At 39.4% G+C, this 13,422-nt stretch overlaps 1 protein-coding gene across 1 annotated transcript in view; it reads left to right on the top strand.

The window, feature by feature from the left end:
• Positions 1-9,637: 9,637 nt before the first annotated feature.
• HMCN1 (hemicentin 1) overlaps positions 9,638-13,422 on the top strand; it is a 517,054-nt gene continuing 513,269 nt past the window's right edge. The window contains 1 exon segment of the mRNA XM_044003022.1: positions 9,638-9,929. Coding sequence (XP_043858957.1) covers positions 9,638-9,929 — 292 coding nt within the window.

Here is a 13,422-nt window from a genome sequence, read left to right on the forward strand (position 1 = left end):
CAGTACTAGCACTTAGCACAGTCTTTGGAACATGGGAAACACTTGATAAATGTTTACCTTAAAAATCTGAGTGGGTACACAGAACATTTGCTACTTTTCCAAGCCACTTGTGGCTGACTAATAGAAACTTCTCTGCCACATTGATTGACTTGTCCAACTAATGAGGAAAGAGGGTTGGGGAGCAGAAGGGGGAGAGAGAAAAGAAGAAAAGAGAGGGAGGGAGAGATAGAAATTGAGGGAGAGTTTGTGTGTGTGTATTTCTGTCTGTCTGTATATGTGTATGTATGTGTGTGTATATATATATATATACATATGTGTATACACACACACACACACACATATATTCATATTGTCTTGATTTCCTTTACTATTAGAGCCAGATCACCCTTATGTTGGTGGTGGTAGTGGTAGTGATGGTCCTTTGTTCTTGAAGAGAAGCAATGCGGGTCATGTCTTACTTTATGCATGAAATAGATTTAAGTGAGGTAAAGTCATTGGCCTCATTCTCTTCCCCAGAGTTATCAAATCTATGGCTGGAGGTGGGTAGTGGATAAGTGAACCAACTAATTAAGAAATTACTTCTTTTGGCTGTGTAATGTATTCTTTAGTTCTTCCCCAAAATATTTCTCACGCTCCTTTTGCCTTTTAAATTATGTTTTATTCAGGCTGATAATGAAATTAGTAGAGTTTTTCCTCTCTGAGTATATTGACTAGCTGGTGAGGAAGATGGCACAGAAATTTATTAATCATAGGGTGGTTCAGGATCAATATCTTGGGGAGTTCACAAAGTATAATGATTTTCATGGGGAGAGAATCATGTGGCTATAGTATCTCTTCAATTCAACAAGCGTTTATGAAGCATTTATGGAAAGCAGTATAATATGGTAAGAGAGATGGCTCTTGAGTGAGAGGATCTCTGGGTTCAAATCCCACTTCTGACTATTTCTACCTGTGTGACCTTGGACAGACCCCTTAACCTCCATAGACTTTAGTTTCTTCATCTATAAAAACAGGGGTTTGGGGAAAAATTGTTTCTTAGGATCATTCTAATTCTAAAACTATAATACTATTGTTTTCAAGGTACCAATGGAGTAAATGGATGGAAGGCTGGATTTGGCATCAGTAAGACCTGGGTTTGAGTCCCACTTCTGATCTATATTAACAATGTGAATTTTGGCAAGTCATTCAGTCCCCTGGTAACCCAGATATCTCCTTATGAATTTAAATTATAGGTAAGTTGCTGATCTGTGCTGGGTAGACAGAGTTCCCCTATACTGTTATAATCACACATCTAGACTCCTCCCTCCAAGGCATTTCAAGACCTGGAGATACAGATATAGATATGACACAGACCTCCTTTAGTATAATTATAAACACTAAATAAATAAATATAAATTATAAATAATCAACATAAAAAGAATAAAGTAGGTATAAAGGAGGCATGTAGGGGGAACATTTTGTGAGACATTTGAAGGGGGAAGAACAAAAACCCATTGATTTTAGGTCTAAGTTCAAAGGACATAGTACTGATAATAGGGGCATTATAATCCTTAAATGTGTTGTCCTTGTCAGCCCATACTTGAGTATTCTTTTCAAATCTGGATGCTACAATTTATAAAGAACATTGTCAAGCTAGGGAGGGCCACGAGGATGTTGTGAGAACCATGGCATATGAGGGATGGTTAAAGGACCTGAATTTTGTTAGCATGGGAAAGAGATGATGGGGTGGAGAGAGTGGATATGACACTTGTCTTTAAGTATTTGATGGGCTATCAGTGTGGAGAAGAGAATAGGCATAATCTGTTTGGACCAGAGGGCAGAACTTGGAGCAGTGGAGAGAAGTCATGGAGAGGCAGATTGAGCTTGAAAGAAAGGAAAACTTCATAATAATTATGGACTAGACTGGGAAGGTTGTATGGATAGGCATTTGTTGGGGCTCTTATAGTGGGGATTCCTATTCAGATGTGGGTTGGATTGCATGACATCTGAAGCCTAACCCCAAGATTCTGTGACTTTTACTTGGAAGGAGGTGGGAAGAAATCAACCAAGTCTTTTTGGAGGAGATAGCAACTTAGCTGAACTTTGAATAAAGGGAAGTACTTCAAAGAGATGGAGTTGATAAGAATAGGGATAGTCTATGTAGGTCATGGTGGTAAAAAAAAAGTGAGCAAAGTTGTAGAGATGGGAGAAGGCAGAATAAAGAATGGAAATGGAAATCTACTCCAGTTTGGCTAGAATGTAGACTATGTGAAGGGGAAATATATGAGATAAAGTCCAACAGTTAGGTTGGAACCAGCTTGGGAGGGCCTTGAATGCCAGAGTCAGACATTTCTTGGAATTATTTTATGTACTGTACATAAAACATTAAACTTGGAACAATAAAAAGTCTAATAATGAGAGGAATAGTAAAAGCAAAGAATAGCGGCAGCTGAAAGAGAAGCACACAGAGTAGGGAGAAGCATTCAAGATTCCTTCTGGGTGTAGTGCTGTTGTCTCAGAAGGTCTTGGCATAAGAAGATCATTTACATGGTGTGATCTGAGGAAAAGAGCTGCCTGCTCCAAAATGCGCATTTTCCAGGCCTACCACAGAGAATCAGTTTGGTGAAGTAGAAAAGACCTAGGACTGGCTTCTAATCTTGACTCTCTTTCCTCCTACATTGTACAACCTGGTTTAAGTCACTTCACTTCCCTCAGGCTGTTTTTCCACCTGTAAAATGATGACTAGGACAGCTAATACCCAAAAAGGTCACCAACAATTTGGTGGGATTGAGAGCATAGGAGTGATGCCATGGTGGAAGCCACACTAGGGGACACTAGACCCTCAGGAAAAGAGAAGGAAGAACAAAAAGAGAGGTAGAGATGCATTGAATATAAACCCTCTCCTACTTCACAGTTTTGCCAAGAACAGACCTCATTCTCAGTCCAAGTGTCTGTGATCCCTCCTCTTCCCACCCCCAACTCCTCAATGTTCTCCTGGGTGCCATGTCATCATTAGATTAAAGCATGCTGTAAACACACCCCTGGGCTCTCCTCCTGGGGGCACTCCTGAGGATCTTCCAGGGAGAATAATGATTAAAGTCAGATCCAAATCAGAACCACAGAAAGTTCTAGGGAACTGTTGTATGAGATGAGCCAAAAGGGAGCCTCCCTCTGGACAAGCTACCAGACATATGTTGTCTTTTGTCCTCTCCCACTTTGTTGTGAGCCAATTCTCTATTCCTTTGCAGCATACTTCCCATTCCATTACAGCTGATGGGGATTTTGCCTATATAAGGAGCATGAGACTAGGTCTCATGTTCTTTTTCACCCTTTCCATCCTTCCTATTTGCTGACCACAATTTTTGTGGCTTCATTTGAAAAATAATGCAAAGTGTTACATTCCCCAAAGCATGCCATGACATAGTCACTCTGTGCTCTCTTCTCTTGACATCAGTACCAAAGGGGAACAAGAATGTAAACATCTGTTTTTTATAAGTCCATTCCAGACTTATAACTTGATTAGTATAGGGGAATATCTGACATGATTAATTTTCCAGTCACAACATCATGATGGTTTTGTGTCCTTTTATTGCCGCTTTAAAGGATACAAAGCAAAAAAAAATAATATTCTAACTTTATTTTGGTCTTTTTTCAGTTTCTTAACTGTGCCAAATGTTTCTACTATAGTTGGTGTATGAATACACTATTTTAATGCAATTAAAAGCAGCAAATTCTCCTGTAGAAATGTGTGTTACAAAAAACATAAAATTAACTTGAGTCTAAGTTTATGAATAATCACTCTGTCTCTGGGAGAAAACTAGTATCTGAAGTGCAAGGGTATTATTTTATGCCTTGAAATCAATGATATGCCATGAGGCAACTTCTTGTCTCAAAAATGCTTTCTTTCTTTAAATTATTGTCCTCATCCTTCAACTTCAAGTCAAGGCATATCAAATTAAAAAATATTTATTGATTTCTTAATATAGGGAAGAAAGGCAACATGGTATAGTGGATAGCCCATCAGTCTTGGAGTCAGAAGACCTAGGTTCAAGTGTTGTCACATTCACCTACTAGCTTTGTGACTATGAGCAAATTACTTAACTTTCACTGTGCCAGAAAAATCTCTAAGATTTAATATAGCAGATGAGTTGCTATTTTTTATGGGTAAAGGGAGTTTCCTCAGAGGTATGGCTCATTCTCTCAACCCCAAATTTGTAAGTCACTAGTCTAGGCTGGAAATGAAAAACAACTAAATCCCTACCCTCAAGGCGTTCAATGTCTATTACTTTCTTTGGCATTCTGGTGTGGTTGAAAGAGTGCTTAATAGCTTGGTGTAAGAGGACCTGCATTTAAGTTCTGGTTTTGACACATATTATTTTGCATGATGTCAGGCAAATCTTTTAATCTTTGTAAGTCCAAGTTTTTTCATCTTTAAGATCGAGGCACTTGGCCAGAAGATCTCCTCCCACTCTAAATTCTATACTGCCTATCAATATAATTACATTAATCAATATACTACAATAATCAATATATTATCATGACCAATATAATTACATTGTATTTAGTTGGACTCTTCTAGAACCAACTTTGTAACTGTTTTCAATATGAAGTGTTTACCCATGAGATGTCTCAATTTTCCCTAGATAGGTAATAGAGCTTTAGTGTACTATTCCGATTCTACTCTGTTGGTATAGTTTACTGTATAATTTACAAAAAAATTTTGCCCCATCCTGTCTCACTTTTCTAAGATGAAACATTATATATACTTAAAGATCTATTATATTCTAAGAGTATTGAAGGTAAATTTGGTGGTTAGTAAATCACTAACATATTGATATGCTTTCTATTAATAAATAGTTAGCATTTATATAGGGTCTCAAAGGTTGTAAAGCACTTTACAATTATTATCTCATTTTATCTTCATAACAACCCTGGGAGGTGGGTGCTGTTAATATCTCCATTTTACAGTTCAGGAAACTGAGGAAGCCACAGGTTAAGTACACAGGGTCACATAGCTAGTAAGTGTCTGAGGTTGGGTTTGAACTCAGGTCTTCCTGACTCCAGGTCCAATTCTTTATCAAGTGTGCCACCTAGCTATTACTTTATATTATACTATATAATCTCAAGGAAAGATTGATATTCCTCTAGAATACTAGAGATCAGAGGGAGGTAGCTACTGAAATTTTGCTCTAGGCCAGCTAAATCCCCACCTCCTTGCTTTTACCATTCAATCATGTATTCATTCAATTGATTTAAAACATTTATTAAAGAGCCATGATATGTATAACCTACATATGTTTTTTATCACTTCAGGGAGGGAGGGAAAGAGGGGTAGAATTTGGAACTCAAAACTATAAATAAAATGTTTTATTATCCAGGGAAAAAAAAAGCTATGATACCTTGTATGAGATGCTGGGAAAAGGAAATATCAGGTTCTTGCACTTCTGGAGCTTAAAATATTATACAAGTGCTTTACAGAGGTATAAGACAAGGTATTCAGCGAAGCCTGAAGTAGAAAGTTATTAGGCTTCATAGAGGAGGTTACATTGGTATTCTACTTTTGTTTTCAACTTTAAAGGATGGATAGGAATTTACATTTCAGAGATATGTCTGGAATATCCAGACATAGAATGAAAGTCAATGCATGGTGCAGGGTGTGTTCTGAGGCCAGAGATTAGCAAAGTTTTTAGCTGGAACATAGTATAGAAAGGAGTGATAGGAGATGGGGCTGGAAAAATAAGGTGGTATAAGATAGTGATGGGCCTCAAGTGACAGGGAAAGTAGTTTGAACTTTACATTTGCTAATAGAGGGGCACTAGAGATTTTGAGATAAACAGGGACATGATGTCAGGAGAACATTTAACTTGTCAATGGAATAACATATTTGGGGAGAGAATGGAGGTGGATAAGAAGGCCTATTAGGGGGCTATTGTAATGGGTGGTAAGGGAGGTACAAGCTTGGTTGCAGTGGGGATAGAGGGGACGAATTGGATGTGCCAGATATTGTTGAGAAATGGACATGATATGGCAACTGACTGGATATGAGATTTGAGGGGACAAAGTGTCAAACACAATCTCAGTGTTATGATCACAGGAGACTGAGTAAATGGTGATACCACAGACAAATTGTGAAATCAGGAGAAGTCAGTTTATCAAGAAGAATAAAAAGCTTAGCTTAGCTTTGGAGCTGTTGAGTTTAAGTGCTATTGGGGCATGCAAACAATGATATTCTGTCAGCAGTTACAGATATGAATTTTGATCTCTGAAGAGGACTCAGTCTTGTAGATATAGATTTGAGAGTAATCTACAGCACTGGCTGCTCTTCTGAGACACAGTTGAAGCTGTGAAAGTGAAGGAGATTGTTAAGAGAAAGCAAAGATGGAAGGAAGAGAGCAGACCTCCACATTTAGGGATTGGGAAAAAAATGAAGAGTGAGTGAAGGAAACAGAGAAGGAGTTTTTAGAGCTAGAAGTACAATCAGGTATGCAGTGCCTCCAAAACCAAAGGAGGAAAGAGTATCCAGGAAGAAGAAGATGATCAACAGTGTCAAGAGCAGCAGAGAAGTCAAGCAGAATGAAGACTGAAAAAAGTATCACTGAATTTGGCAATAATGAGTGGTTTTTGAGAGAGAAGATTCAGTAGAACAATGTATTTTCTTCATAGCTCTTTCTCCCAATTTGAAAGAAAATTCTTGGTGTGTACTTAAATAATACTCATACTATTTTATAGGCAATTCTTACTTTAGGTGACCAGCCTTAGATAGCCTGACAACTAACTAGTACATTACTATTTCCATGGTACCTCACTGTAAGTTCTTATTTTAATTTCTGGAAAGGGGTAAATGTGTAGGTGACCAGAGACACAAAGAATGTGAATTAGAGTTTGTTTTCAGGCTTGAATTGCCTTCCCATGAAGATAATTCCCTCTACTCAGATACCAATTGTCCTAATGCTCTTTTCCTATTAAAATCTTCTCTCAAGAAAGAATCTGAAACTTATTTCTGCTTAAATGTAAATGATTGGTTTCCACTTATGGGAACAATCTCTCACAGGGTGTTTCAATATTTAACAACTATAAACATTTGTTTAAAATCTACTGAGTTAAGAACTCTGCATTAGACCTAGATTGACATTTAACTTGGACCAAAGCAAGCATTGAATTGAAATTAAGAATCTTTTACAACAGGATTTTTTTTGGCCATTGGGGAGTAAGACGATTAGATGTTCTTCTAAGCAGAAGGGGGTCTTTTGGGTGCCCTGAATAATACAATTTTTCAACCAATTCAGAAAAGCCAGGGAAGATAAGGGGAAGTAAATTCTCAGGACTGAAGTGTCCTTCTCCTCCAATTCTTCCTCCAGTTCTAAAAAAAAAAAAACAACTTCTATGACTTTGGCAACTATAAAAGTAATCCTGAACTTGATGACACACTAGTAATGGTTCTAGTAGGGTGATGAAATCATACAAGGATGCTTACTTCAGACATATGCCCCTTCAGTGATCTGTCTTACCTACAACATATATGTGTGTGTAGTACACATACACACATATCTGGCTCAGTTACTAGCATCAAGACCAGTTGAAATGATTTCAGGCCCCTTGAAATTTCTAGAAATGATACATAACCTCTATTCAGGTAAACAGAGGACTTAATAACTTTAAGCAAAAAAAAATCTCTAGATGCTACTCTGGAAGAAATGATTATTACCTTTCCCCCATGTCCCTATCTTCCCTCTATCCTGCTCCCCAGATCCCCATACACAGACACCTCCCATTCCCCACCATTTCATGTCCTTCTCAGCTCCACTGAGAGACACACAGAAATACCACAAAAGCAGAATGGCTGGCCTTGGAGAAAAGATATTTAGCATAAAATCAAAGGCTTTAAAAAAAAGGCTTTCCAAGACATATGGTCCAATGCCCGTTTTGTATATTGGTAGAAACTCCTTTTCTTAAATTCACTTTGGAGCACGACAGGCTTGCTCTTTTTCCTCAGGGGGGGAAATAAGATTTTTTTGTTTAAGCAACAGAAATCCTAAGCTTTTCTCTCAGCTTTGCCCACCCTCTTACCCATATTAGTAATAACATAATGTGTGTAATAATAACACAGAGAAACTTTGTAATGTTTTCCAAAGGACTAAATTTCCTTAAAGTTATTGGCAAGAGAATGATATGGGGGCTGTGGGGGAAACACCATTTTATGGACCTTTGGCTGAGACTTTAAAAAGGGCTGTTATATATGGGGAGAGTGGGAGATTTAAAATGAGGGATGGTCCAGTTTAGCTTTACAGTAAATATTCTGCCCGGTTTTTTCCTCGGCAGGGCTGAATTTTCTCAGCAAATAGAAATCATAATAGTTAAACTTTCCCAAGTCATCCTCCCTCCATGGTTTTCTTTAACTCCAGGGTTCTTCCACATTTCTTTATCCTTTCATCACACTTAGCTCTTTTCTTCTGGCTCTCTGCCCTCATCAAGTTTTCAGCTTCCTTACTCTCATTCCTTTTTGACAACAATCAACAAGCCCCGTTCTTGCTGCTCTTATCCCAGTCGCTGCTGCCTCTCCCGTTTTCCCCAACCGTCTCTTCCTTTCACTCAACCCCTTCTGTCCTCCCTTTACCACAGCCTTGTCGTCCCTGTGGAGCTCAAAGATCAAAGAACAGAAAGAAGTGTGGCAGCTGCCCAGCTGGGAGCTTTTCTGAAGTGCGGAGTCTCGTCAGCTCCCCCTCCTGGTTGGGTCGGGTCAGATTGGGAGCTAAGGGACGATGCTGGCAGGCTGTTCTGCCTGCGGTACCTTGGCTCCTGGAGAGAATTGTGAAATAGGTGTATGAGAAGGCTTCGTACACATGAGGGAAACTTTCCTTTGTGTTGTGTCCCTCGGGTTTGGGCTTTTGCCACACATTCTTAGAAGCCATTGTTTATGCTGGTATTTTTTGCAGGTTAGGCACGCTGCCTTTTTAGAGAGGAGCACCCCAGGAAAGTGAGTGCTTCTCAGCTATGGGACTGACCCTAAAATCGGTTTAAAGAAAAGTCAGCCTAAAAGTTGGGCCTCCAAAGAAAAGGAGGTGGGGGTGGGGGGGAGAGGAATGCAGTTGACCAATCAGAAGTAGAGGCTGAGCCAGGATTCCCCTCCTTGATTCTGAGCTGCAGCAGTGGAAAGTTGGGAGCCTCAGTCTCTGGCCAGAGCCTCTCAGAACCTCAGCAGCAGCAGCAGCAGCAGCAGCATAACAGCAGCTGCAGCAGCAGAGAAAGAGGTGGACGCTGCAGCGGTGGCGGCAGCAGCAGCAGGAGCAGCAGAAGCAACAGAGCAAGTTCGGACTCCCGCCAAAGGCTCCAGGAGCAAGCAGCTCACAGCAGCATGCAGGGGGCATAGATGGGGCTCTCCCCCCTCACTCCTTGAGGTGCTGCCAAAGCCCTAGCGGGAGAGAGTCAGAAACTACCTTCAAACAAAAACTTCAGCATCTTTGCCCTTTCCAACCCCCATCAGGGACTGGGGTTTTCGGGCTTACACAAATTTGATCCTCAGCTTCAAACTATTATCACTCCCACCCTCACCCCTGGTTCAAAGAGATTTTAAAGATCTAATGAATTACTCTGAGAGGAAGCCTTCTGCTGGTTATTGAGGAGGACTAAGCACATTGCTTAGGCACTCGGAAAAAACAAAATGATTTCTTGGGAAATCATCCCCGGCTGGGGAGTGGGAGTCCACACTGTACTCTTGTTGGCTCTGCTTTTTTCTTCCCTAGCTCAAGATGCCAGCCCAGGGAAGGAGCCTGGTGGCACTGAGGAGATCCCGGAGGGGGCATCCACCTTGGCTTTTGTTTTCGATGTCACCGGCTCCATGTACGATGATTTAGTTCAGGTTATTGAAGGGGCCTCCAAAATCTTGGAGACGTCTTTGAAGAGACCCAAGAGACCACTCTTCAACTTTGCTTTGGTGCCTTTTCATGATCCAGGTAAGGAAAAGAAAAAAAACCCATAAATGATTCCCCCCCCCCCGTTATTTATTATACTCTCGGGATCATTCTTTCTTCTAAGTGTTTCAAATGTGCAAGATGTCCCAGCAATATTTTAAAGGGTCTTCTGGGTAAGTGAAAAACAGACAAGGAATTGTTCTCTAGTCTAAAACTCTATCCCTTACTCATATTCTAGTCGCTAGGCATATGACTTATGGGGGGATTGGGGGTAGGGGGGAAAGAGCCTATAACGTGTCCTCCTCAACCCTGGAAACATGAACTTGCCACAGGTACTTTAAGGCAACTGTGTTTCAAAGTTAATGACTTTTAAATACATTTTTGGATTTCTATGATTGATTATGTAGTCAACTGCTGACATAGACATCCAGTTGCATTGCAGTTAGCTAGTGTCCAGGTTGAGGGCATGGACTCTCCCCTGTAAAAGGAGAGGGAGGGAGAGAGGGAGAGAGGGGGAGAGAGAGGGGGGGGGGGGGGGAGAGGGGGGGGAGAGAGACAGAGAGAGAGGGAGAGAGGGAGAGAGAGAGGGGGAGGGGGGGAGAGAGACAGACAGAGACAGAGACAGACAGAGACAGAGAGAGAGAAGTTTCAATTAATCTTGGCATGTGGAATTAGTGAAAAGGAAATAGATGAAATACTTGTCTGTATCTCTCTCATCCTCTAAGCTAGTACCACACACACATACACACATTCGGGGTTTAATAAATCTGTTGCCTTAAGCTGAATCTGTTCATATTTGTATTCATTTACCATTAATTATCTCTACATTTGAGTGTAGAAAAAATGCTTGTGTCTTTTTATCATTCTTGTAGAGGTATGGTGTGTGTGTGTGTGTGTGTGTGTGTGTGTGTGTGTGTGTGTGTGTGTGTGTGTAAGTAATTTGGTATGTCTGTACTTTAAAAAGTCCTTGAACAAAAATACATTTATGTTCGCCCTCCAGCCACGAATTTCATCAGCTTCATTGTAACCTGATTCTATTTACTTTTCAGTTTCTCTCTTAAGAAGTGGCACCTCTCTGTGAGGCTCTTGGGAGTTCTCTTTATCTGTGCCTAAGGCAGTCTTTCCTTTGCCCTAGGACTTGCTGTCTGTCTACCTGAGTTTCATTAGCACACATTACCACTAATTTTGAGAAATAAAATACTGGTTCTTTAGGGTCTTTCCCTCTTGCGATGCCACATTTTTCTTGCTTTGATTTTTTTCTCTCTCTGTTCTTGAGATTGAATCTTACATGCAAAACAGGACCTTAGAAAAGTAAATTTTATACTTGTTTCTTTTAGAAGTGAATATAAATTCATGCGATTTGTTAAAAGTAGCTTGCATTTTAGTTATTTTAAATGAGTATTAATTTTAATACAGTGTACAAAGAGAGATTTATGTAGAAGGAGGCTTGTGAAGTTTTCATTCTCATTGTAATATTGAAAACACTCACTTGCCTCATCTAATTTGCTATGAGGTTAGTATGATATAGTGGAGAGGGCACTCAACTGCTAGTCAGGAATGAATGAGTTCCAATCCTTTTTCGGACCCTTAATAGCTTTGTGACCCCGAAAAAGTGACTTAACCTCTCTTGCCTCAGTTTCCTCATCTGTAAAATGAAAGGGTCAGAATTAATGGTCTCTAAATTTGTGATCCTGTAATATAGTTTAGTGGTTTCTACGTTTAGAGAAATGATATAGATTTTATATCTGAATGGACCTTTGAGGTCACCTAGTCCAGTCCTCTCATTTTATATATAAAGAAAGTGGGTCCCAGACAGTTTAAGTGACTTGCCCAGGGTCACACATGTATTGAGAGGTACAATCAGGATTTGAACCCAGGCCTTTTGACTCAAAATCCAGTCATCTTTTTTTTTTCTATATTGTCCAAAATCATTGTGCCATTCACCCTTACTGAATTCAATTTCTTAATCAGATTATGTTTGTTGTTGCTCAGTAAGGTCCAATTTTTGTGACCATATTTTGTGTTTTCATGCCAAAGATACTGGAGTAGTTTGCCATTTCCTTCTCCAGCTAATCTTACAGATGAAGAAACTAAGGCAAGGAGGTTGAAGTGACTTGCTAAGTGTTCACACAGCTATTAAGTGTCTGAGGCCAGACTTGAATTCAGGAAGATGAGTCTTCTGACTCCTGGCCCAATGCAGTATCCACTCTACTACCTGCCCCCTGTGTCACCTCAGTTTCATTCTAGTAAGATGCTCCCTTATGCATCAGACTATTCTGATCTATTAGTTGTCATGATCCTAAATCTGAGATGTGAATTGTGACAAGGTGCAAGGATTTCATTATTTTTAATAACCCTTGACATAGAAGACCTTGATTTTTCTTTGAGAATGAACAACTTCTTTATGTACAGAGAAAAAAATGACTTTTCTCTATTTAAACTTTGTGACTTTTAACATTGTTGAATCCAACGTACAGACTACCTTAAAAGTATATGTGGAAGTTGATCTGTCCTGATCGTTTGAAATAATCTTCAAAATGACTGAAACAGAATCTTTGTAATGGGTATCTTCCAGTTGGTACTAAATAGGAAAGGTTAATTATTGGTTAAACTAATGTGATATTCTTAAACTTTAGCAATTATATGGTCAACAACTACCCCAAAGAAAAATCTATCCAAAGCAAGATAGATTTAGTAAATGAAAACCACATGGAATAATTAGTTAGACTTTAAGATTATAACTTCATAGATTTGGAGTGGTAGACTTTTTAGGGTTAAGTGACTTGCCCAGGATCATACAGCTAGTAAGTGTCAAGTGTCTGAGGCTGGATTTGAACTCAAGTCCTCCTGAATCCAAGGCCAATACTTTATCCACTGTACCAACTAGCTGCCCCCAAGTCTTAGACTTTAAAGAAAGAACTATCTTTATTTTACAGATGAGGAAACTGAGATCCAGAGAGGTTGTCCAAAAGTCACATAGGGGAATAGGTAGAAGAGCTGAAATTTTTGAGTGTTGCTTCTCTGATTACAATTAAATTATATTGGTGAAATGATTAATTGATTCAAACTGATTTCATCTAATTGATCTTCTGTGAGAACTCAGCTGTCTATAGTTTCTATCTTTATTTTTAAAAAGAGTAAATTAAATGCAGATCCTCCTCTGAACTAAGGGTATATAAGAAATACTTCTAAAATAAATGGGGGAGCAGCTAGGTGGCACAGTGGATAGAGCAGTGGCCCTGGATTCAGGAGGATCAGAATTCAAATCCGGCCTCAGACAGTTGACATTTACTAGCTGTGTGACTCTGAGCAAGTCACTTAACCCCAATGGCCTCACCAAAAATAAAATAAAATAAAAAATGGGAAGGAGAACAAATAAAACTCTCATTGTTGATAACTTTAATTTGTTCTAATTAATTCACTTAAATGTGACTGTATATTCATTCAATTCTATTGTTTGAGGATTCCTAAATTTTTTGGCCTTTCATCAGTCTTCATCTTTCTTGACCTCTGTAATTTATGGTCCCTCCCCTTG

The sequence above is a fragment of the Dromiciops gliroides genome, chromosome 4, assembly GCF_019393635.1.
Source record: "Dromiciops gliroides isolate mDroGli1 chromosome 4, mDroGli1.pri, whole genome shotgun sequence".
Classification (NCBI taxonomy): domain Eukaryota; kingdom Metazoa; phylum Chordata; class Mammalia; order Microbiotheria; family Microbiotheriidae; genus Dromiciops; species Dromiciops gliroides.